The sequence below is a fragment of the Erythrolamprus reginae genome, chromosome 9 (genome assembly GCF_031021105.1).
Source record: "Erythrolamprus reginae isolate rEryReg1 chromosome 9, rEryReg1.hap1, whole genome shotgun sequence".
NCBI classification, from domain to species: Eukaryota; Metazoa; Chordata; class Lepidosauria; order Squamata; family Dipsadidae; genus Erythrolamprus; species Erythrolamprus reginae.
The window spans coordinates 48,986,462-49,012,399 of NC_091958.1; the positions used below are offsets into that span (position 1 = coordinate 48,986,462).

A 25,938-nucleotide genomic window follows, 5' to 3' on the forward strand; every position below is an offset into this window, starting at 1 on the left:
AATTCAAAGTGTTGGTTATGACCTATAAAGCCCTTCATGGCACCGGACCAGATTATCTCAGGGACCGCCTTCTGCCGCACGAATCCCAGCGACCAGTTAGATCCCACAGAGTGGGTCTTCTCCGGGTCCCGTCAACTAAACAATGCCGCTTGGCGGGACCCAGGGGAAGAGCCTTCTCTGTGGTGGCCCCGGCCCTCTGGAACCAACTCCCCCCAGAGATTAGAATTGCCTCCACCCTCCTTGCCTTTTGTAAGCTACTTAAAACCCACCTCTGCTGTCAGGCATGGGGGAATTGAGATGCTCTTTCCCCCTAGGCCTTTACAATTTTATGCATGGTATGTCTGTATGTATGTTTGGCTTTTTATATTAATGGGTTTTAATCATTTTTAGTATTGGATTATCATTGTACACTGTCTTATTGTTGCTGTTAGCCGCCCCGAATCTCCGGAGAGGGGCGGCATACAAATCCAATAAATAATAAATAAATAAAGCTTAAGGTTATAGGTCCGTGATAGCAAACTATGGCACGCATGTCATTGTCAGCTGCTGTTCTGCACCAAATGCCCAAACCGTAACATGTGTGTGCTGGAGACAAGCAAGGACTTGGCTCAAAGACCAGCAAGACTGAGTGCATGTGCAGGCTGGAAACTAGTGGACCAGGTGGTATGTGCACCAGCTTCTGGTGCTCTGATGCGCACCTGCATGCATATGCACGCACATGCACGTTCCAATTTGGGCACTCGGTTTCAAAAAGGCTCACCGTCGCTGTTATTGGCAGTCCTCTGTTTACAACTCATTTGCTTAACCATGGGGTGCCTTTAATGACTGTGCCATTGACTTTAGGATTGCTGCATTTGGTTAAAACCTGCTGGTCATAAAATCAGGCATGAGTATGTAAATGATCTGTTTAACAACGATCATGACCTGCGATTGTAATTGTGAGCTCAATTATGATTGTAAGTCGAGGATAACCCGTCTTTCCATGATCCAGACAGCTGGAGAAATTATCACGAAATCTAATAGAATAGAATAGAATAGAATAGAATTCTTTATTGGCCAACTGTGATTGGACACACAAAGAATTTGTCTTTTGTGCAGATCCTCTTAGTGTACATAAAAGAAAATATAGATTTGTCAAGAATCATGTGGTACAGCACTTAATGATTGTCATAGGGGTCAAATAAGCAATGAAGAAACAATCAACATTAATAAAAATCTTAGGTTACAAGTAACAAGTTACAATCATGCAGGAAAAGGATAATAGGAATGATGAGAAAAAACTAGTGGAAATAGAAGTGCAGACTTAGTAAAAAGTTTGACAGTGTTGAGGGAATTATTTGTTTAGTAGAGTGAGGGCGTTTGGGAATTTTTTTTTAGCTCACGTGAATGAGGAATACAGGTAGCCCTCAACTTACAACAGTTCATTTAGTGACGGTTCAAAGTTACAGCGGCACTGAAAAAAGAGACTTATCGTTTTTCAGAGTTGCAACCGTTGCAAGCACCCCCATTGTCACGTGATCACGATAAAGAGGATTGGCAACTGGTTCATGCTTACGACCATTGCAGTGTGCCGGGAGCATTTTTGCAACCTTCTGACCAACGCAGTCCACAGGGAAGCCAGAGTTCACTTAACAGCCAAGTTACTAACTTATTAACCACAGTGATTTATTTCACTGTGGCAAGAAATGTCGTAACCTGCGAATCTAGCTCCCTCCAGAGATTCGCAGTGCCCCCACCATCCTAAGACTCACTTATGTCGCCAGGCATGGGGCAATGAGATCATGCCCACCCCCCCGACTATTAAATGTGATGTGTGGTTGTGACTAAGTTGATTGACTGTTTTTAATATAGTGGGATCTTAGCTTATAGTTTTAATTAATTAGCTTTGTATACACATTCAAGTTTTATTGGATTTATATGCCGCCCCTCTCCGAAAACCCGCGGCGGCTAACAACAATCATGAACAATATACAATAAAATCCAATACTAAAAGCAAATTAAAACCCCTTAATATATAAAAACCAAACATACATACAAACATACCATGCATACAGTTGTAACAGCCTAGGGGGAGAAGAAGTCTTAATTCTCCCATGCCTGACGACAGAGGTGGGTTTTAAGTAGCTTAGGAAAGGCAAGGAGGGTGGGGGCAATTCTAATCTCTGGGGGGAGTTGGTTCCAGAGGGCCGGGGCCGCCACAGAGAAGGCTCTTCCCCTGGGTCCCGCCAAGTGGCATTGTTTAGTTGATGGGACCCGGAGAAGGCCCACTCTGTGGGACCTAACCAGCCGCTGGGATTCGTGCAGCAGAAGGCGGTCCCTGAGGTAATCTGGTCCGGTGCCATGAAGGGCTTTATAGGTCATAACCAACACTTTGAATTGTGACCGGAAACTGATCGGCAACCAATGCAGACTGCGGAGTGTTGGTGTGACATGGGCATATTTAGGGAAGCCCATGACAGCTCTCGCAGCTGCATTCTGCACGATCTGAAGTTTCCGAACACTCTTCAAAGGTAGCCCCATGTAGAGAGCGTTACAGTAGTCGAGCCTCGAGGTGATGAGGGCATGAGTGACTGTGAGCAGTGAGTCCCAGTCCAGATAGGGTTGCAACTGATGCACTGATGTACCCTGTGAGCCGCCCCGAGTCTTCGGAGAAGGGTGGCATAGAAGTTTTATAAATAATAATAATAATAATAATAATAATAATAATAATAATAATAATAATAATAATACCTGGGGCAAAGCTCATTTAACAAAATCCTCACTTCACAACATAAATTTTGGGGCTCAATTGTGATCGTAAATTGAGGACTACCTGTAGCATATAACTAATACAGGTTTCTTTAGTTTTGATGTTCATTGGCTTAATTATGACCTCCACCGTTAAAACTTTTTAAACACAGGTTTCGTGAACACTGGATCTCCATTCTACCTCTGGGAGCAGCCATCAAACGGAAAACTGGTTTCGGCATCCAGGTCTACTAGCCGGAGTAAAATGAGGTGGTCACAGGTAGGGATTTAAAAACCAGTGTTGGCAGATAAATCCTAGAGGAGTTAACGTTAACGTTTTATTAGCGAAAGTCAATAATTAGTCATGGCAATCTCCAAGAAAGAGGTAAGGTGTAATACTTTGAGACGGATCTCCAACCGTGGCAATTTTAAGCCTGGTGGACTTCAACTCCCATAATTCTTTTGTTGACCTGTTGCGTAAATGTGGGATTTAATATCCCTTTTTTAAAAAAATTATATTTTATTTAATGCTAATATTAGTGTGGGAATTTGGTATCCCGTTTTTAGGAAATGCATATAAAAAGCCGATTCCATCCGATGGACACTTGAGACTCCAGAGGGTATTCACTCTGTTTAGGTTCATTAAATGCAAGCTCATGCGGGAAATTAGTTTAGGTCCCACAGAGTGGGTCTTCTCCGGGTCCCGTCAACTAAACAATTGACCCAGGGGAAGAGCCTTCTCTGTGGCGGCCCCGGCCCTCTGGAACCAACTCCCCCCAGAGATTAGAATTGCCCCCACCCTCCTTGCCTTTCGTAAGCTACTTAAAACCCACCTCTGCCGCCAGGCATGGGGGAATTAAGATTCCTTTTTCCCCCTAGGCCTTTTACAATTTTATGCATGGTATGTCTGTCTGTATGTTTGGTTTTTTTTATATTAAGGGGTTTTTAATTCGCTTTTAGTATTGGATTATTATTGTACACTGTTTATGATTGCTGTTAGCCGCCCCGAGTTTTCGGAGAGGGGCGGCATATAAATCCAATAAATAATAATAATAATAATAATAATAATAATAATAATAATAATAATAATATTATTATTCTTGGGGTTTGTCTGATTTTACTTTTTCCCTTGTAGGTGTACAGCCCTGCCATGAAAAGAAGATTCAACAAGATCTCTGCTCTGGCCAAGGGATTTCTAACCAGGAGGCTCTTGCAGACGGAGAAGCTAAGGCATCTGAGACAAACGGTCCACGTAAGGAACCATCTCCCGTAGGCCAGTGAGGGCGAACCTTTTTTCCCTCGGGTGTCAAAAGCGTGCGTGCGGTATCATGCACACACCCATAATTCAATGCCCCACCGTGCTCCCCTCTGCTGACCCCCCCATGCATACGTGCATGACCTCTTGTTCCCCCATTTCCCAACTTCTTGTGGGCTTGGTAGTACCATTTTTCCCCCTTCCCTAGGCTCCAGAGGCTTCCCGGAGCCTGGAGAGGGCAAAAACAGCCTCCCTCGCTCCCCAAGACCCTCCAGAGGCCGAAAAGGCCCTCCCAGAGCCTCCACATGAGCCAAAAATCTGCTCACCAGCACGCACATGCTATTGCTAACATGTTGTAAGCCGCCCTGAGTCTAAGAAGAAGGGCGGCATAAAAATCGAATAAATAAATAAATAAACAGCCCTATCAGGCTATGCCCGTGATCTGCATGTAGACATAATTAAAATGTAGCATGTTTTTTCCTCCACCTCTTTTCCTTTCTTTGGCACACTTGGTCCTTTATAAACTTGAATTATCTGCAGAAACCTGGTGCTGCTGTCTGTTCCTTATCTCTGCTGTCCAAATGTTGCCTCTCTGACTTTTATTTTTTTTATCTTATCCTGTGCTGTTGAAAGAAGTTGTGTGTGTGTGTGTGTCTGTCTGTCTATCTCTATCTATCTATCTATCTATCTATCTATCTATCTATCTATCTATCTATCTATCTATCTATCTATCTATCTATATCTATCTCTAATCTCTCTCTCTCTCTCTCTCTCTCTCTCTATTCTACATTTGAATTCATTGTGAGGAGAATTTATTTATTTATTTATTCATTCATTCATTCATTCATTCATTCATTCATTCATTCATTCATTCATTCATTCATTCATTCAATTTTTATGCCGCCCTTCTCCTTAGACTCAGGGCAGCTTACAACATGTTAGCAATAGCACTTTTTTTAACAGAGCTAGGCTATATTGCCCCCACAATCTGGGCCCTCATTTTACCAACCTCGGAAGGATGGAAGGCTGAGTCAACCTTGAGCCAGTGATGAGATTTGAACCGCTGACCTTCAGATCTACAAGTCAGCTTCAGTGGCCTGCAGTACAGCAGTCTACCTGCTGCGCCACCCCGGTGTCTTGTACCACCAACGGTGTCTATGTGCCTTCCTTTTGTAGGATACAATGGAGTTCATCAAAAGCTTTCAATCCGAAGCTCTGTTGAAGAGAGGAAGCCTCCCCACTCAAGATGCCAATCTCCAAGAAAGAGTTGTCGCTCAGGTAAGGTGTATGCTTTGAGATAGGTGTCTCCAAACTTGTCAACCTTAAGCCCGGACGACTTCAACTCCCAGAATTCCCCAGCCGGCTTTTGCTTGTGAATATCATTACAGTAAGATTGTAGCATTTTGTAGTATGTATGTATGTATGTATGTATGTATGTATGTATGTATGTATGTATGTATGTATGTATTGGACTGTATGCCGCCTCTCTCTGTGGACTCGGGGCGGCTCACGACACATCAAAAAACAATACACAATAACACATCTGAAATCCAATTAACGTAAATAACTAAATCTAAAGCCATTCTAAAAAAAGCTAAAACATTAAGTGTTCGGAAACTTCAGATCGTGCAGAATGCAGCTGCGAGAGCTATCATGGGCCTTCCTAAATATCCCCATGTCACACCAACACTCTGCAGTCTGCATTGGTTGCCGATCAGTTTCCGGTCACAATTCAAAGTGTTGGTTATGACCTATAAAGCCCTTGATGGCACCGGACCAGAATATCTCCGGGACCGCCTTCTGCCACACGAATCCCAGCGGCCAGTTAGGTCCCACAGAGTTGGCCTTCTCCGGGTCCCGTCGACTAAACAGTGTCGGTTGGCGGGACCCAGGGGAAGAGCCTTCTCTGTGGTGGCCCCGACCCTTTGGAACCAACTCCCCCCAGATATCAGAGTTGCCCCTACCCTGCTTGCCTTTCGTAAGCTCCTTAAAACCCACCTCTGTCGTCAGGCATGGGGGAATTGATACTTTCCCTCCCCCTAGGCTTATAAAATTTATGCATGGTATGTCAGTATGTATGATTGGTTTCTAAATTGGGGTTTTTAAGTTAACTTAATAGATTTGTTTACATTGTATTATTGTTGCTGTTAGCTGCCCCGAGTCTGCGGAGAGGGGCGGCATACAAATCTGATAGATAGATAGATAAATTAATTAATTAATTAATTAATTAATTTGGTGTGTTTCTTTATTCTAGTTGCAGGCAGCCCTATATGATATTCATGATATTTTCTTCAAAATGGAGGCGGGCGAGAGGATGAGCATCTTGCGTCAGGATCGAGAAATTCGCAAAGAGAAAATGCTTCGGCAGCTGGTGCGTTGCGGCCACCCGTCCCTTACAGCTAGTCCTCGTCTTATGACCACAGTTGAGCCCAACATTTCTGTTGCTAAGTGAGATGTTGGTTAAGTGACCTTGGCCTCCTTTGACAACCTCTCTTGCCCCAGTTGTTAAGTGATACACTGCAGTTGTTACGTTAGTAACACAGCTCACTCATTCGTTTTGTTAAAATATTGTAAAAGGGGATCCCATGATCTTGGTCATAAGTATGAACCAGTTGCCACGGGTCGGAATTCTGATTGGGTAACCACGGGGATGCTGCAAAGGCCTTAAGTGTGGGAAATGGTCATAAGTCACTTTTTTAGTGCCGCTGTAACTTCAAACTGTCACTAAATGAACTGTTGTAAGTCATGGACTGTTCTTGTTAATATGCAGTAGCTTCTGTTTTTTGTTTTCTTCTGTGACTTTGGAAAGCTTTAATGCTGGTTTTAAATAGTTTATTTATTTATTTATTTGATTTTTATGCCGCCCTTCTCCTTAGACTCAGGGTGGCTTACAACATGTTAGCAATAGCACTTTTTAACTGAGCCAGCCTATTGCCCCCACAATCCGGGTCCTCATTTTACCCACTTCGGAAGGATGGAAGGCTGAGTCAATCTTGAGCCGGTGACGAGATTTGAACCGCTGACCTTCAGATGTACAAGTTAGTTTCAGTGGCCTGCAGTACAGCACCCTACCTGCTGCGCCACCCTGGCTCACCAGCGTGCAGGTTTACAACTTGGTCTAACTGTAATTTGGGCGAGGTTTGTTTTTGTGTTAAACGTAATATCCTACAAATTGTCTTGCAAAAAAACTAACGCCTCTAATTGTTGGGTGTCTAGGACAAGGCCAAGTCCCCGAGAGACAGAGTGACTCTTTCTACAGCTACGCAGAAGTCTCTGGATAGAAAGAAGTGCGTAAAGTACGTGGCGGAAACGGTAACACATCCGTGCAAGCAGCACACAGATAACCGTATTTTTCTGAATATAAGACGCACCTTTTTAGCCCCCAAAAAGAGGATGAAAACCTGGCTGCGTCTTATACACCGAATGTAGCCCCACCCAGCCACCCCACTCCTTTGGCCTCTGCCTCCCAGCAATTTACCTCCTTGCAGCAAATTGAACAGAGCCTGTGAAGCCAAGCAACTGATTATCAGGTTCCTGACCTTCAGCTGATTTGAGGCTACAGGCAGCCATACTGAAAGTGAAACTAAAGCTGCAAAGAGGCAAATTGCTGGGAGGCAGAGACAGAAATCCCCCACCCCGTTTTCCTTCCCCAAAACTATGGTGCGTCTTATACTCATTAAAATACGGTACTTTAGATGTGCTGATGCAAAGTGCTTTATATTGTAAGGTTTGTCAATTACAGTAATACCTCGTCTTACGAACCTAATTGGTTCCAGGGGGAGGTTCGTAAGACGAAAAGTTCGTAAGACAAAACATTGTTTCCCATAGGAAACAATGTAAAATCAATTAATCCGTGCAACGGGAAAAAAAACCCGCCAAGAAATGCCGCCGTCCGGTTCTCACCTTTTGAAAAAGCCGGGGGTGCTTCCCAGCGTCCTCCTGAACCCGAACGCCAAACCCGAACTTCCGGGTTCGGCGTTTGGGAGGCCGCCGAGAAGCCCCCCGGCTGTTTTAAAAGGTGACAGCCGGGTGGCAGAGCTTCCCAGCGGCCTCCCGAACCCGAACTTTTGCCGAACTTCCGGGAAACCCTGCTGCCCGGCTGTCACCTTTTAAAACAGCCGGGGGGCTTCTCGGCGGCCTCCCGAACGCCGAACCCGGAAGTTCGGGTTTGGCGTTCGGGTTCAGGAGGACGCTGGGAAGTCCCCCAGCTGTTTCAAAACGTGACAGCCGGGCGGCAGGGCTTCTCGGCGGGTTCATAAGAAGAAAAAAGTTCGTAAGAAGAGGCAAAAATTTTCTGAACCCCGGGTTCGTATCTCAGGTTCGTAAGACGAGGGGTTTGTATCATGAGGTACCACTGTAGTGGGAAAAGGGGAAAATCTTTATTTTTGATCGGGAGGAGGGGGGCTCCATCCTCAGCAACTTTAAGATCTGGGGACTTCAACTCCCAGAATTCCCCAGGCTGCCATGTCTGAAAAGGCTCAGGATTTTGTCTTTTGTCAAGCTGTATGCATAGCCTGCTTTCACGTGGTTTGCCAAGTCACCCTTTCTTATATAACAAGGGGACAGAAATAAGGTGGCTAGAACAACACGCTTGCTTATAATGTCTTACCGACAAGGAGACGTTCTCGTCTTCTCCCAAACCGTATTTTCACGTGCTTCCTTTTCCCCAATAGGGCTGCGGAAATGGGAATCCCAAATAAAAAAGCCGTTGGGAAGCCAAAAATAATTGAAAACAGGTTTGTAACATTTTAAACATTACGGTATTGTAGTAATACTGACCCTTGTCATCCAAATCCAGTCTAAACTAAACTGTCTGTGCAACTAACCATAACGGCGTTTGCCCAGGTTTGCCTGGTGCACCAGTTGCGGCCCTATTTGGACTGGGGGTCACTGTTCACAGTCACTCATGCCCTCATCACCTCGAGGCTCGACTACTGCAATGCTCTCTACATGGGGCTACCTTTGAAGAGTGTTCGGAAACTTCAGGTCGTGCAGAATGCAGCTGCGAGAGCAATCATGGGCTTTCCCAAATATGCCCATGTTACACCAACACTCCGCAGTCTGCATTGGTTGTCGATCGGTTTCCGGTCACAATTGAAAGTGTTGGTCATCACCTATAAAGCCCTTTATGGCACCGGACCAGGGTATCTACGAGACTGCCTTCTGCCGCACAAATCCCAGCGACCAGTTAGGTCCCACAGAGTGGGTCTTCTCCGGGTCCCGTCAACTAAACAATGTCGCTTGGCGGGATCCAGGGGAAGAGCCTTCTCTGTGGCGGCCCCGACCCTCTGGAACCAACTCCCCCCCGAGATTAGAATTGCTCCCACCCTCCTCGCCTTTCGTAAGCTTCTTAAAACCCACCTCTGCTGCCAGGCACAGGGGAATTGAGATACTCTTTCCCCCTAGGCCTTTACAATTTTATGCATGGTATGTCTGCATGTATGTTTGGTTTTACAATAGGGGTTTTTAACTGTTTATATTGGATTGTCATATGCTGTTTACTACTGTTGTTAGCCGCCCCGAGTCTACAGAGAGGGGCAGCATACAAATCTAATAAAATCAAAATCAATCAAAATATTAATAATAATAATAACAACAACAACAACAATAATAATAGCAGCTTGGATTTGCACATACGCTATGCCAACACCTTGTGACAGTGATGGCGAACCTATGGCATAGATGCCACAGGTGGTACACAGAGCCATATCTGCTGGCACATGGGCCGTTACCCTAGCTCAGCTCCAATGTGAATGTGCAGGCTGGCCAGCTGATTTTTGGCTCACACAGAGGTTCTGGGAGGGCGTTTTTGGCTTCCAGAGAGTCTCTTGGAGGAATGGGGAGGGCATTTTTGGCATCCCCAGGCTCCAGAGAAGCCCCTGGAGCTTGGGGAGGGCAAAAAAAGAGGCCTACTGGGCCCATCAAAGGTTGGGAAATGGGCTGTTTCAGGCCTCCAGAGGGCCTTCGGGGAGTGGGGGAGGCCATTTTTGCCCTCCTCAGGCATTAAATTATGGGTATAGGTTTGTGCGTGCGCGATAACACACACATAGACGCTTTCGGCACCCGAGGGGAAAAAATGTTCGCCATCTGTATAGTCTGGAGGACAGAAGGAAAAGTGGGGACACGATCGAAACATTTAAATATGTTAAAGGGTTAAATAAGGTCCAGGAGGGAAGTGTTTTTAATAGGAAAGTGAACACAAGAACAAGGGGACACAATCTGAAGTTAGTTGGAGGAAAGATCAAAGGCAACATGAGAAAATATTATTTTACTGAAAGAGTAGTAGATCCTTGGAACAAACTTCCAGCAGACGTGGTTGGTAAATCCACAGTAACTGAATTTAAACATGCCTGGGATAAACATAGATCCATCCTAAGATAAAATACAGGAAATAGTATAAGGGCAGACTAGATGGACCATGAGGTCTTTTTCTGCCGTATCTTCTATGTTTCTATCACTGCCTTAAGACATCCTACGGGGGTGGACAAAAAAATGGAAACAGCTTGCAGCTCTTCCGTGGAATCCAGATTTGTGAAGCTCCCTTCAAACAGTTTTTATGGAAACTGGGTTCTGTACGTGTCTATTGAACTCTGTAGTGGTTTTAGGAGCTGCGGTCTTGCGATCCGCTCTAACAATTCGCTTTAGAGTCCCACCAGTCTCTCTCAGACAACTTCGACTTTTGACCAGACCTGTGCTTGGCTGAGGACGTTTTCCCTTCTCTTTCAAAAGCAGTCATGACTTTTGAGACATGACCTCTTGAAACGCCAAACATTCAGGCACTTTCTGTTACACTAGCGCCTGCCATTCGAGCATCAACAATTTGGCCTCTTTGAAAGTCTGAGAGGTCTGCCATTTCTAGAAGTTTATAACCAATTTCCTTAAATTTCTGTTTTAAAAAAAGGTAGTTTAAAAAAACATATCAAATAACAGAATTAAAAACAAAAAAAACATTAAAATATGTCACGTTTTGATTGATTTGAACATGTTCAAACATTATGATGCCAAAATTATGTTTCCATTTTTATGTCCACCCTCTGTAGATCAAGGGCGGCCAACTCAATTTCATTGAGGGCTGCATTCAGGGCTGTGTTTGACCTGAGAGGGCCATGGGGGGCGGGCGTCGCCATGGGGGAATGGCCAGCTTGACATCACTCATGTTGGTGGCCCAGCAAAAATGGGCTCCCAAGATCCATCTTTAGTTGCGATGGACACTTGCAAGCCTCTGCCAGCGAAAATGTAGCTTTGCAGAGCCACATGTAGTCCTCACAAGCTCCGTTTTCTCTGAGAGAGGCTGGTCCTTTGCTGTTTCCAGGGCGCCCCCCTGGGCCTGATCTAAGCACCCTGTGGGCCGGATCCAGCCCCTGGGCCTTGAGTTTGACACCCCATGAAAGAGAGAGAGAGATGAAAGGGGGGAGAGAGAGATAGCAAGAGAGAAAAGAGAAAGAATGCAAGAGAGCTGGAAAGAAAAAGTGAGAGAGAAAGAAAGCAATAGAGAGAGAGAAAGAGAGAGAGAGAGAGAGCAAGAGGGGGAGAGAGAAAGAGAGAGAAATGACTCTTGATTGAAAGCATATGGTAAAAAGCACCCAAATAATAACAGAAAAAACCCCCAGCCGTTTGTGTGTGTGTGTGTGTGTGTGTGTGTGAACTCTTGAACCATTTCCAATAGCTCACCTCTAATTGGAAATGGTTCAAGAGTTCACACACACACACACACACAAGGGGGGAGGAGACAGGGATGGAAAAAGAGAAGATAATAATAGTAATAGATTTTGGTTTTGTTTTATTATTAATTTCTTTTAATAAAAAAAGGGAATTTTTTTCTTATTTATTTATCTATTTATTTATTTATTTATTTATCTATCTATTTATTTATCTATTTATCTATCTATCTATCTATCTATCTATTTATCTATTTATTTATCTATCTATTTATCTATCTATTTATTTATCTATCTATTTATCTATCTATTTATCTATCTATCTATCTATCTATCTATCTATCTATCTATCTATCTATCTATCTATCTATCTATCTATCTATCTATCTATCTATCTATTTTTCTATGCCGCCCAGTCCCAAAGGGACTGTCGCTCAGACACTATATTTTTCCACCCACACCGGGAAAAAAAATTAGAGGGAACATTGATTGTGAGTAGATAATAACACTTGCATGCCCTCCGTTTCCAATCACTCCCAAGTGCTTACACCACAATTGGTCTTGCTTTGTCCCCATTCCGTCCTGAATTTTCCTAGTCATTTTCATTCATTCTCTTGCTACTGCCATTCTCTGAGAAAGCAAGCTTTTATTGTTACAAACACAAAACGTGATTTCTTCTGCAGGGTTCTTCAGCCCAACCAAGGCCAAAACGCTCCTATCCAAAGGCTGCTGTCCAGACAAGGGTAAGGCCGAACCTCTTGTATATACGGGTGTTTGGGGAAATAACATTTTTTTTTAAATGGATGCAGGTGACTTATTACCTCCTTTTATGTTCAATCAGAACCTCTAAGGCCTCAGTGAAAGGGGCTGAGCAAAATAGAAAGAAACCCTCAGACCACAGAGTGCCTAGCAAGGCCTTTTCAGGTGTGTACACAAAACTGGGTGCTGGGATCCCTCGCGCACGAAGGATGCTTTCCGTAGAAGGAGCTTAACCAGCGGATCATTTCTTTTCCTCTCGGTGCAACCAGCTCTGCTCTAACCGCGCTATACTAACCCTCACTGGAATGAACACAACGCAGATTGCAAAAATTGTGCTCACCGATTGCATGACGAGGCGACTCGTTTTCGCTTGGGTCCACTATTATTACTCCGAGCAAAGCTTCCGAAACTGGGATGGCATATGATTTTTATTTTTAAGTTACGGTTTCATTTTGTGGATAACACCCAATGCCTGAACATTGGAGGAAGGGGTTTTTTTTTGTGTGTGTGTGTGTGTTTTAACTAAAACTTCCTGGCTGGAGCACTGTTTCTCACATGACTGTGCATGTTCGTGCCACATACATACATACGTGTTCTGTCGGGCTCTCTGGTAGACTCCTCCCAAAAATTCACAGGTACAAATTTCAGACACACACACACACGTTTGAAAATTCAAAACGATGTTCTTTATAATGAAAATTCACTGAAACCAAGCCCTCTTTTGGTATAGCAAAGAGCACTGGTCTCCAAACAAACTGGTAATTTGTACAAGTCCCTTATCAGTTCTGTGAAACTTAGCGTGCAGCTGTGAGGCAATTCACAGTCCTTCTTCTTTCACAAAGTGAAACACACTTTGCTCTGGTTTAGTTTCAAAGCGGAGAAAAATCAGCACACAAAAAGTCAAAGTCAGCAAAGCAGGCACGAAACACAACCATCAGATAATCCTCCACAATGGCCAAACCCACAGGCTGCTCTTTATAGCAGCCTCACTAATGACCACAGCCCCACCCAACCACAGGTGGCCTCATTTTCTTTGATAATAATCTCTCAGTTGTTGCTGCCTATGTATCGCTCTCTGCATGCGTGGCTGTATCATTAACTCTTGTTCTGAATCCAAGGAGGAGCTAGATAGTTGATCTCCTTCTGAGCTGTCTGCCCCACTCTCCTCCTCCCTGTCACTCATGCCTTCTTGGTCAATGGAGCCTTCATCTGAAGATTCCACCGGGGGCAAAACAGGCCTGCAGCATGTGGATGTCTCCCCCACATCCACAGTCCTTGGGGCAGGAGCAGGGCCAGAGCTAACCACAACACATACGTATGTATGTAATGTGATGAGGGGAAAATGGATGGCCTTAGAACAGTGGTTCCCAATGGGTTTTTTGAGTCATGCCCCTCTAAGCATCTCTAAAATCCTGATGCCTCCCCCCTCCATAACACGTAATTCTCACTATTCAAAAAGTAAACTCCTATACACTCGGAGGAAGCATAATGAGCCGAGGTGGCACAGTGGGTAGAGTGCAGTACTGCAGGCCACTAAAGCTGACTGCTAGATCTGTAGGTCAGCGGTTCAGATCTCATCACTGGCTCAAGGTTGACTCAGCCTTCCATCCTTCCCGAGCTGAGATTAGCAAAGGTTCGCGTGCTAGCGGATATGGCTCCGAGTGCCACCTGTGGCACCCGTGCCATTCATTCATTCATTCATTCATTCATTCATTCATTCATTCATTCATTCATTCATTCATTCAATCAATCAATCAATCAATCAATCAATCAATCAATTAATTGGATTTGTATGCCGCCCCTCTCCGAGGACTCGGGGCAGCTCACAACATATATAAAGAGACAATAGAAAAATCAATCCAATTAACACATAAAAACAATCCTTAAAAATCTACTTTAAAAACTCCCATTACCCTTCATCCAACAATCGTACTAAAAACATTGTCGAAGTGTGTGCCCCCACTATTTGAATCTTGGCTATTCAAAGAATAAACTTCTAAATGCACTGGGCGAAGGCAGCCAAAGGAGCGTTGTACAATAAAGAAAATGCTCACTGAATTTATACACATTGAGCTTCGAGGAGAGTTAACAGTTCTTGTTGCAGGCTCCTGGCTATAGTTTACAATATCCGCCTTCACTACCTTCTGTCATTGTTCTATTTCTGCTCTGTTTAATTTGACATCAAGGAGGTTAGCTGCAATTCCTTGAAAACACAGGAACACAGAATCGCCTGTCTTTGCTGACTGCTAGAATGACTTTCCTGGCAAAATTGAAGGTGTTTATCCATTTTTACAGTCCGTATATGTTCCAAATCAATTTTATTGCCTACCAAGGCCACACGTGGTTGAGTTTCTGACTCTTCGTTGACCTTCTTTACAAAATTATGCCAATTTTCTAAGTTTTCAAAGCTCTGTTGGTTTGTAACATCATACACCAAAAGGACAGCCTCTGCACCATAGATATATTTGTCCAGCATCTTGCTTCCTATTGTTTGGCCTCCAATATCCCATACATAGGTTTTCCATCACTGCTTTGTGGTGTTCCTCTACTAATCTGTCCTTCAGAACAAAAGTTCCATTTGCGTCTGCTTTTAAACTTCTTGCTTGGGGCCTTTTAAGCTCGTTACCTTTTAAATAAACAAGACCGGTTATTTTTGAATTTTTGCTTTTTCAGGAGTATCTGTGGGAAGAATCCCAAGAAAGAAGCCAAATGTTGCGACAACCTAAGGAGACAGCATTCCCTCGGCTAGGAAGTGGCTTAACATTGCCCTTCAATGTTCTCCAGATGTTCCTTCAAGGAACGCAGGTCGATGAGAGAGGTCTGTGCATGGTCCTGTTGAAGAGGCTTAGAAGGAATCCGAAACGGAAATATGAAGGAAGGCAAGGGAAATACGAGCCTTCCATTTGAGTTCTGGGGTTTTGTGTTTTGTTTGTGGATGTTTTCAAGAAGATTCTTCAAGCAAACTTTTGAACCTGAGCTGCATTTGTCAATTGTGCAATAAATAACCCAGAAGTGTGATGGCTTTAGATGACCTGCATTCCTGCTTCTCTCCGTCACAGCTTTGGGATGTTTTCAGAGCACTTCTGAAAAGAAAAAAAATTGGTCTCAGTTCTCTGGATCGTTTCCAAAGATGGCTGCACTTTTGTCTTACACAAAGCTTCTCTTGGCCAGTTCAATTCTCTGGAAATCAGGAGGGTCATGATGTTGAACATATGTTTCTTTAAGGTTTGCGCAATGATGCTGCGAATTAGAGCAGGGGTCTCTAGCCTTGGCATCTTTAAGACTTGTGGACTTTAACTCCCAGAGTTGAAGTCCCCAATTCTGGGAATTGAAGTCCACGAGTCTTAAAGTTCGCCAATCTCATTTTTTCTGGCTGTGGTCTTGTTTACTGAGCATTCTCTTGTTTATAAAATGTGATCAGACTTGATTTTTGAAGCAAGTGAACTAGAAACCTCTTTAACAAATGCTAAACAACTAATAGGGGGACGGGGAAGGTTATTTTGCTAAACATTTGCCCTAGTTCTCTTTTTAAATCCAGATATCTGGTGGCATCCTTCGAATAATGAGTGATCAGTGCTTATAATGAATTGGACTAACATTGTGCAACTTGAATTAGTCCAAGTTTACTTAATTAACATTGGACTAAAAGATAGATTGGATTAACATTGTCCATCTTTTCTCTTTCAATGTATGACATGAGATTGACCACCATTTTAATTTCACAGAAAAGCTGGATGAACAAAAGCATTTCAAAACACAAATTGTGTTTATGTAAATATTGTTTTGGAGATGGGGTGTGTGTGCGTGAATTGGAGTGGATTTTAGTGTGGTTTTGAAAGATTGAAATAAGACCATGTGACGTGCTGCTTTTAGCTTAGTGATTTATCCCAGTAGCATCTTTAGTCACAGTTAATGTGTAATGTTAATGTTAATGTTCAGATGGTATTAATATTTTGCTAGTGGTAGAGGTTTCAGCTGTGTTGCTTAAATCATTCCCTCGAATTGAGAAATTAAGGTTCAGCTATAAAAAAAATGGGGTTAAGTTTATATATGGGTACAGTTATTTGTACTCGGACGCTTATAAACGTATATACTGTATATCGTCTAATGGTTTTATTACATCGTGCAGTGTTTAAAAATCACATTTCGGATTGGGGCTGTCCTAGTGCCTATGTAAAAATAAAAAGTCAAGGATTATTGATAGGATAATAAGTTAAACTTGCTGGGATATTTATTGTAGAGAAAAATCACATACAAATGGATAAACAAGTCAACAATATAAAAATGTAAGCCACACTCAACCCCGCTCTTAGATTTCTCATCCCGACTTAACCAGGATGTATAAGAAAACTCCAACAAGCATCTGGTCAAACAAGCATCTGATTTGAATTTTGCACAAATGCTTTGTATTTCTGGTTTTTTAAAACTCTGCTTCTTTGCTTGTTTCGTCTGCTTATCCGAAGGGAGGCCTGAAATAGGAGTCCATGAACTACAGAGGTTGACTCTGCTTTCACGGTAAAAACGGACAAGCCACGAATTGCGATGTAACCAATCATGGTTTTAAAGATTGCCCTTAGCTAATTTGAGGAGCATATTGCAAGCGCTGGTCACGGAAATAATTCACAGCATTCTGGTTTTCAGTGCTCTTGCCCGAGGTTCACAAAATCTAAACTGAACATTCACAAGCTGATTTAAAAATTGTGGTGGTTACCTTTGCATGTTAAGCTACAGTTTACATGTTGTGTCGATGCTAAAAGTAATCTAATTGTGTGCTGTGGAGTTAGACATAGGCCGCATGTAAATACAAGCATGTTCTTAAGTACAAGTTCTGTAATTTAAGTGGACCTTTTGATATTTTAGCACAAAACTTTTTATTTATAAATTAACAGCATACGGTCTTCTATTTACAAGTGCCAGGATGCCTTTTGTAACGTAATGTTTCATATTTATTTATTCTCAATATTTGTTTGCCTTTTTTTTGAGTGGAATGCCGTGCTATTATAAGCCTTATTTTTGTATATTGTTTTTCACTTGTCCTTTTTAAAAATATCTTTAAGTATATTACACAATTAAACTTTTTTTTAAAAAAAACACCAGTATTTGTATGCGTGCATATATATACATTTTCTTCCTCAAATCCTTTCTGTGACGTTAAGGATAATTTGGGATAATTAAACCATGCAGACTTTACTTTTTAACCATAACACCTTCATATGTTATACCAACACTCTGCAGTCTGCATTGGTTGCCGATCAGTTTCCGGTCACAATTCAAAGTGTTGGTTATGACCTATAAAGCCCTTCATGGCACCGGACCAGATTATCTCCAGGACCGCCTTCTGCCGCACGAATCCCAGCGACCAGTTAGGTCCTACAGAGTGGGCCTTCTCCGGGTCCCATCAACTAAACAATGTCGTTTGGCGGGATTCGGGGGAAGAGCCTTCTCGGTGGCAGCCCCCGGCCCTTTGGAACCAACTCCCCCCAGAGATTAGAATTGCCCCCACCCTCCTCGCCTTTCATAAGCTTCTTAAAACCCACCTCTGCCGTCAGGCATGGGGGAACTGAGATATTCTTTCCCCCTAGGCCTCTACAATTTACGCATGGTATGTTTGTATGTATGTTTGGTTTTTATAATAAGTTTTTTTTTAGTTATTTTAGTATTGGATTGTTACATGTTGTTTTTATCATTGTTGTTAGCCGCCCCGAGTCTCCGGAGAGAGGTGGCATACAAATCCAATAAATAAATAAAATAAATAAATATATAGCTGTGGCCCAAATGATCAGTTAGGGAACATTTTAAGAAACTGATCATGTGCTTGCTACTTAATTTATTTTCTTCGGCTAGCAAAACACAGACATCTTTCGTTTCTGGAGTCCAGTGCTTTTGGGACTGCCCTACTAGTTCCATCAGCCCCAGCCAAGCAGCAAAGATCCCAGAGGGGAAAAAAGGATACTGGAAAGGGGGAGAGGAGAGGACACAAAAGGATCCTAAGAAGTCTTAAGAATGAATTACAACGTCGCACCCAGTCACATCTGGTTGACTATAAGCTGTGTTCAAGTTCTGGCTTATTTGTACCCTATGTACGGGTGAAACGCTCCCAGTTTGATTGTGCCTGTCAGCTGTCAGAAAGGTCGCGAAGGCAGCGCGAGGCTCCGCCCACCCTCCCTGACGGTGGCATTTGGGTTCTTTTACCCTCTGTGCATGCACAAACCACTCTTGCGCTATGACAATCATGAAGTGTTGAACTTAATGATTCTTGACAAATTTCTCTTTTATGTACTCTGAGAGCATCTGCACCAAAGACAAATTCCTTGTGGGTCCAATCACACTTGACCAATAAAGAAGTCCTATTTATTGTATTCTATTCTATTTTATTCTTTATATTATATTTATATTATATTATTATATTATATTATATTATATTATATTATATTATTATATTATATTATATTATATTATATTATATTATATTATATTATATTTATTATATTATATTATATTATATTATATTATATTATACTATATTGTTGGACGAGCCTCCTTGAGCCAAAATTGCATTGCAGTGTCCTGATCTAGTAGTAGCTCCCCAAAAGCAGCCTTCCTTAATTTTGGCAACTTTTCAGCTGTGTGGGACTCCAACTCCCAGAATTCCCTAGTCAAGGTGGGGGGGCGGGGCAAATTTCCCAGCCAGGGAATTCTGGGAGTTTTGGAATTGATTGATTGATCGATCGATCGATCGATCGATCGGATTTGTATGCCGCCCCTCTCCGGAGACTCGGGGCGGCTAACAGCAACAATAAAACAGTGTACAATAGTAACTCAATACTAAAAACGATTAAAACCCATTAATATAAAAACCAAACATACATACATACATACATACATACATACATACATACATACATACATACATACATACATACATACCATGCATAGAATTGTAAAGGCCTAGGGGGAAAGAGGATCTCAATTCCCCCATGCCTGACGGCAGAGGTGGGTTTTAAGTAGCTTACGAAAGGCAAAGAGGGTAGGGGCAATTCTAATCCTTGGGGGGAGTTGGTTCCAGAGGCCCGGGGCCGCCACAGAGAAGGCTCTTCCCCTGGGTCCCGCCAAATGACATTGTTTAGTTGACGGGACCAGGGAGAAGATCCACTCTGTGGGACCTAACTGGTCGCTGGAATCCAAAAGCTGCTAAGGTTATGTGGCCAATTACACTTGGCCAACAAAGAAGTCTATTCTATTCTAATTCTATTCTAACTCCTTTCCTTCACCTATTTAACTAAATTCCGAGCAGAGCCTCTCGCCCCGCCCCTCGGTAGCCAAGGCAACCGGGCAAGCGCCCTTCTCCAACGTGGCCGTTCCGGCGTCGGGCGGCGCACGCGGGGCGGGGAGTCACGTGAGTGGACCAAGATGGCTGCCTTTCCCTGGTAAGAATTTGGGCGGGGAGGAAAGGAAGAAGCAGGAGGGATTCCTCCCCCCCTCAAATGAGGGAGCCTTGGTTTTCCCACCCTATTTTTTACCCCCCCCCTTCCTCAGAGAACGCTAGGCAAGGAGGGGGGGGGTGCGAGGCTTGAAAGGGCGGCGGCTCCCTCCGTGGTCTTCCATAGAGGCGTCGGAATGACAACAGCTCCCATTATGCTGGGAAGAATGGACTTTGTTCTCTCCGGGGGAGGGAAGAGATTGTAGGGACTTTGCATGAAGAGCAATTTTAAGTCTCTCAGAGAGGCTTGGATAGGTAGAAATCCAACCGGGATATCTTCCAGTGACCCTGTTTTATTTTTTTTTCTGGGGGGGGGGGGCAGCGGGAATGAAGGACCCACCTGGAAAAAAAAGGACAACTTGAAAGAGGTTTTAAAAAAGATTTATAATAATAATAATAATAATATAATAATATTATAAGATTGGGTTTTTTGCTGTAAGCCGCCCAGAGTCCTATGGGAGTTGGGCAGCATATAAAAAAAATAGATGGATAGATAGATAGATAGATAGATAGATAGATAGATAGATAGATAGATAGATAGATAGATTTGATTTTCCTATTGTCACACAAATGTGAAAAAATTGTGTGACAAGTGGTACCGTTTATATTGTTTATTTTATTTTATTTTATTTATTTATTCATTTGTCCAATACACAAATACATAGGAAGAAAATAGACATGAAGTAATATATATAAGGGTAAAAGTGAACATAGAGGAGAAGATATATGAAGGGAAGAAAATATATATGATAAGTGAGAGAAAGGAAAGACAATTGGATAGGGGACGAAAGGCACACAAGTGCACTTATTTACGCTCCTTACTGGCCTCTTAGGAACCTGGAGAAGTCAATCATGGAGAGTCTAAGGGAGAAATGTTGGGGGTTAGGGGTTGACACTATTGAGTCCGGTAATGAGTTCCATGCTTCGACAACTCGATTGTTAAAGTCATATTTTTTACAGTCAAGTTTGGAGCGGTTTGTATTAAGTTTGAATCTGTTGCATGTTCTTGTGTTGTTGCGGTTGAAGCTGAAGTAGTCTTTGACTGGAAGGACGTTGCCGCATATGATCTTGTGGGCAATACTTAAATCGTGTTTTAGGCGCCTTAGTTCTAGGCTTTCTAGACCCAGGATTGTTAGTCTATTTTCGTAGGATATTCTGTTTCGAGTGGAGGAGTGAAGGGCTCTTCTGGTGAAATATCTTTGGACGTTTTCAAGGGTGTTAATGTCTGAATAATAAAATCCCCAAAATTAAGATTTTAAGCTAATTAGCCTGAAAGGAGAAAGTTTGATGAAAAGTTACATATCGGAGAAAATTCTAGACTTTTATATGCGCTGTCACATCCCTTAATCAGGTCACATAAGAGACTTCTGAAGGAAATGCACGAGTGTGGAAATATTGCTGAAATATCTTCTATTCCACCAGTGATCAGGTGTTTACTTCCTAATTCAATTTATTACAGAAGAGTATATTTTTCAAATGGAGTGATTGGCTTCACAGTGACAAACTGTCTTGTAGCTGACCACATTGGTTGAATCCAGCCATTATGGTTTCTTCAATATACCAACATTAATCAAACATGTAGCTTACAGCAATGTGTCAGTCCAAATGTTAGCTTTGGGCAGGAAAGATTATTTTACATTCATTTCTTTCTGATGCCAGTTGGTGTCACTGCTGATTCATCTTAAGACATAAATCTTCCTTCTCTTTTTATTTATTTATTTATTTATTTATTTGTCCAATACACAAATACATAGGAAGAAAGATAGACATGTGATAATATTAAAGAGGGTGAAAGTGAACTTAGAGGAGAGGATAGATTTTGTTAGTAAATGTTTACAAGCTGGAAAACATCGGTGTTGAACTGATGACAGTGAATTTTTCCTGTAACTTGCCTTGAATTTAGGCTTGTAGATAAAATTTATTTTCATTGAATTATGGTATATCTCAGATTTAGTCCTTCAGATGTATTAGATTGGTCTTCCCATCATTATGGTTGTACCTTGCTGGTTAAAGTGATTCGAATTAGAATTTTGTGAGAGGGGCAGCAAATAAATTTAATAAATCTCTTTAAAACACCATTTGTGGCCAGTCTACTCTGTGCATTTGTGTGTGTGTTACACATATACACATATGTACAAACACACGTAAAACACAGAATGCAGCTGCGAGAGCAGTCATGGGCTTCCCTAGGTATGCCCATGTTACACCAACACTCCGCAGTCTGCATTGGTCGCCGATCAATTTCCGGTCACAATTCAAAGTGTTGGTTATGACCTTTAAAGCCCTTCATGGCATCGGACCAGAATATCTCCGAGACCGCCTTCTGCCGCACAAATCCCAGCGAGCGATTAGGTCCCACAGAGTGGGCCTTCTCCGGGTCCCGTCAACTAAACAATGTCGGTTGGCGGGCTCCAGGGGAAGAGTCTTCTCTGTGGTGGCCCCGACTCTCTGGAACCAGCTCCCCCCAGAGATTGGAACTGCCCCTACCCTCCTCGCCTTTCGCAAACTCCTTAAAACCCACCTTTGTCGTCAGGCATGGGGGAACTGAGATATCTCCCCCGGGCCTATACAATTTATGTATGGTATGCTTGTGTGTATGTCTGTTTAATAATGGGTTTTTAAAAATATTTTATATTGTAAATTATTAGATTTGTTATAAACTGTTTTTATTGTGTTGTGAGCCGCCCCGAGTCTACGGAAAGGGGCGGCATACAAATCTAATAAATAATAATAATAATAATAATAATAATAATAATAATAATAATAATAATAATAATAATATACAATATATATATATTAACTTTTGTCCTTCAGGCATGCAAGAATACGAAACTATGGGCGTGAATTGGAATCATACAGACTGGAAGCTGTGTCTGTGGAATTTGGTGATTTCCATCCACTCAAACCCATTATGGTAGGTTTATCTGGTAATATGCAGAAAATGTGACATTGCTATGTTAGTTTGCAAACCAACAGTGTCATCATCAAGTTTGTTTAATAAAAGAGATAAATATTTTTTGTTTGTCGTATCTCCATAAAAAGGTCTGTCTGATACCATCAGTATAACTTCAAATGAGGGAAATTAAATTCTGCACAATATGGAGTAAACATTGGTGATAAAATAGTTTTATAATGGCGGCGCGTGGATTATACTTCAATTCCTGGTCTACTTTTTAAGCTTGTTCAGAATTAGGCTTTGTCTATAATTGAATGTTATTCTTCTCCATTGTCTAAAGCAGTGTTTCCCAACCTTGGCAACTTGAAGATATCTGGACTTCAACTCCCAGAATTCCCCAGCCAGCGCTGGCTGGGGAATTCTGGGAGTTGAAGTCCAGATATCTTCAAGTTGCCAAGGTTGGGAAACACTGGTCTAAAGTAACTATTCCTAGCTCAGTGGTGGCTTACAAAACTGGTCTGTTACACATGTTTGCCTGGTTTTGGAATAAGTGCCATTTTCTTTGGAATAAGTGTGGAAAGGATTGGGCTGCAAACTTCTTACATGTGCTATTTTATTCCTCAGGTTACTGAATCAAAGACAAAAAAATTGGGTCGTAAAGGAAGCACATCTTCTACATCGTCATCATCCTCTAGTTCAATGCTGGACCCACTCAGCAGCGTTCTGGATGGCACAGATCCTTTATCCTTGTTCGCAGCTACTGCCGATCCATTGCTGAGCATGACAATGGTAATATCATTTCATACCAGTTAGATAAAGGACTTATTTTACCGCTGCCCTTGCATTCTGCTTATGTGTGTGTGTCCAAAATTCTTAAGCTTTGTTTCCTTGAGTCAGGAGAACTCAAGAAAGTCCTGGTCAACACAACTGGAAGAAGTCTTGTGAATGCTTTTTAATATCATCCTAGCCAAACAATAAGGTCTCCATGATAGCGCTTCTATAGTTTCCAAGTTGCAGATAAAGAGCCCAAACTCTTTAAATTACAATTAGCAGCAAGTAGAGGTAGATATCTCCTGAGTGTATTTTTTGGGTTCTCAGTGGATCATGGTCAGGCTTTGAAGCTATCTGGATGAAACTTCAATTGCCTTCACTTTTGGGAAATGAGCCAAAATATGTCCATGTTTAAATTCCTTATAGTGAAGACTATAGTGGATAGGGCGACCTCACACTTAAAGGCTTCTCCACAATGTTGTGGTCGACATTCAATTTTATAGAGAGGGACAGAAGGGAGAAAGTATTTTGTTAATCATTTTAAGTTTGTTCAGGGTCTGTGTTACACTATATTTTGGGAGTTTTCTGACTGAAAATGGTAGGAAATACAGGTGAAACTCGAAAAATTAGAATATCGTGCAAAAGTTCATTTATTTCAGTTATGTAACTTAAAAGGTGATATGTAATATATGAGAGAGACTCATTACATGCAAGGCAATATAGTTCAAGCCGTGATTTGTCATAATCGTGATGATTATGGGGTATAGCTCATGAAAACTATTGAAGCATCCTGGTCTTCCATTACACCTCAACAGTGCCACAGGCTGATAGCTTCCATGTCATGCCGCATTAAGGCAGTAATTGCTGCAAAAGGGGCCCAAACCAAGTACTGAGTATATGCGGTTCGCAACTTGGGCGTCCTCCTCGATCCACAGCTCACATTAGAGAAACACCTTTCAGCTGTGGCGAGGGGGGCGTTCGCCCAGGTTCGCCTGGTGCACCAGTTGCGACCCTATTTGGACCGAGAGTCACTACTCACAGTCACTCATGCCCTCATCACCTCGAGGCTCGACTACTGTAACGCTCTCTACATGGGGCTACCTTTGAAAAGTGTTCGGAAACTTCAGATCGTGCAGAATGCAGCTGCGAGAGCTATCATGGGCTTTCCCAAATATGCCCATGTTACTCCAACACTCCGCAGTCTGCATTGGTTGCCGATCAGTTTCCGGTCACAATTCAAAGTGTTGGTTATGACCTATAAAGCCCTTCATGGCACCGGGACAGAATATCTCAGGGACCGCCTTCTGCCGCACGAATCCCAGCGACCAGTTAGGTCCCACAGAGTGGGTCTTCTCTGGGTCCCATCAACCAAACAATGTTGCTTGGCGGGGCCCAGGGGAAGAGCCTTCTCTGTGGCGGCCCCAGCCCTCTGGAACCAACTCCCCCCAGAGATTAGAATTGCCCCCACCCTCCTTGCCTTTCATAAGCTGCTTAAAACCCACCTCTGCTGCCAGGCATGGGGGAATTGAGATACACTTTCCCTCTAGGCCTTTACAATTTTATGCATGGTATGTCTGTATGTATGATTGGTTTTTATAATAATGGGTTTTTAACTGTTTTTATTATTGGATTATTGTTATATGCTGTTTTGCTACTGTTGTTAGCCGCCCCGAGTCTGCGGAGAGGGGCGGCATACAAACAAACAAACAAACAAACAAACAAACAAACAAACAAACACAATTATGGCAAATCACAGCTTGAATTATCTTGCCTTGCATGCAATGAGTCTCTCTCATGTATTACATTTCACTATTTAAGCTGCATTACTGAAATAAATGAACTTTTGCATGATATAATTTTTCAAGTTTCACCTGTATGTCATTTTCAGTTGTGGTATTCATTGATGCCCTCAAAGAAGGTAAGCAGTTTAACTAGTCTTGCCTGGAGCTCTCCAAGGTGCTGAAGGGAAAGACGAGACTTCGTTTGTGCTTCTCACCATAGGTAACCAATTCCTATGCTTTTACTGGATAGCTGATGAATTTGCCTGCACTTAATTATGGGGTTTTAAATTTACATTTCCATGCTTGTCAGTGGCTTTTATTCATCCTATTAGTGGTGCTGTAACCTTTTATCCTCAATTTAGAAAACCAAAGGCAGGTGTTTTTAACATAAAAATGGCATTGCTTATTTATGTAAAAATGTTACGCTCTTTTTTCATATTCCTTTGCAGGATAATGCCAGGAAGAAGCGTGATAAAGATGAGAGTTTGTCTGTGGGAAATGACTTTGAACCTTGGTCAAGCAAACGTGGTGAAATCCTTGCACGCTACACAACGAATGAAAAACTGTCCATAGTGAGTCCACTTTTAATCTTGTTTAAACAACACAACGGT

At 42.5% G+C, this 25,938-nt stretch overlaps 2 protein-coding genes across 11 annotated transcripts in view; both read left to right on the plus strand.

Annotated features, from left to right (window-relative positions):
- Positions 1 to 16,603, plus strand: part of CCP110 (centriolar coiled-coil protein 110) — a 35,209-nt gene extending 18,606 nt beyond the window's left edge. For 4 of the 8 annotated variants that reach the window (XM_070761150.1, XM_070761146.1, XM_070761148.1 and 1 more), the window contains exons 7-15: positions 2,901 to 3,007; positions 3,863 to 3,979; positions 5,159 to 5,260; positions 6,237 to 6,353; positions 7,199 to 7,278; positions 8,656 to 8,718; positions 12,324 to 12,383; positions 12,482 to 12,564; positions 15,073 to 16,603. In XM_070761150.1, the coding sequence (XP_070617251.1) occupies positions 2,901 to 3,007; positions 3,863 to 3,979; positions 5,159 to 5,260; positions 6,237 to 6,353; positions 7,199 to 7,278; positions 8,656 to 8,718; positions 12,324 to 12,383; positions 12,482 to 12,564; positions 15,073 to 15,125 (782 nt within the window). In that variant the 3' untranslated portion in view covers positions 15,126 to 16,603. The remainder of the gene's footprint in view (positions 1 to 2,900; positions 3,008 to 3,862; positions 3,980 to 5,158; positions 5,261 to 6,236; positions 6,354 to 7,198; positions 7,279 to 8,655; positions 8,719 to 12,323; positions 12,384 to 12,481; positions 12,565 to 15,072) is intronic. The other 4 variants (XM_070761151.1, XM_070761147.1, XM_070761152.1 and 1 more) reach the window with 3 other exon arrangements.
- A 3,124-nt stretch (positions 16,604 to 19,727) lies between these two features.
- Positions 19,728 to 25,938, plus strand: part of VPS35L (VPS35 endosomal protein sorting factor like) — an 81,164-nt gene continuing 74,953 nt past the window's right edge. Inside the window, exons 1-4 of one of the 3 annotated variants that reach the window (XM_070761156.1) lie at positions 19,728 to 19,826; positions 22,694 to 22,793; positions 23,400 to 23,564; positions 25,777 to 25,899. In XM_070761156.1, coding sequence (XP_070617257.1) covers positions 19,810 to 19,826; positions 22,694 to 22,793; positions 23,400 to 23,564; positions 25,777 to 25,899 — 405 coding nt within the window. In that variant the 5' untranslated portion in view covers positions 19,728 to 19,809. Of the gene's footprint in view, positions 20,248 to 21,237; positions 21,309 to 22,693; positions 22,794 to 23,399; positions 23,565 to 25,776; positions 25,900 to 25,938 lie in introns of those variants that run through there. The other 2 variants (XM_070761157.1, XM_070761155.1) reach the window with 2 other exon arrangements.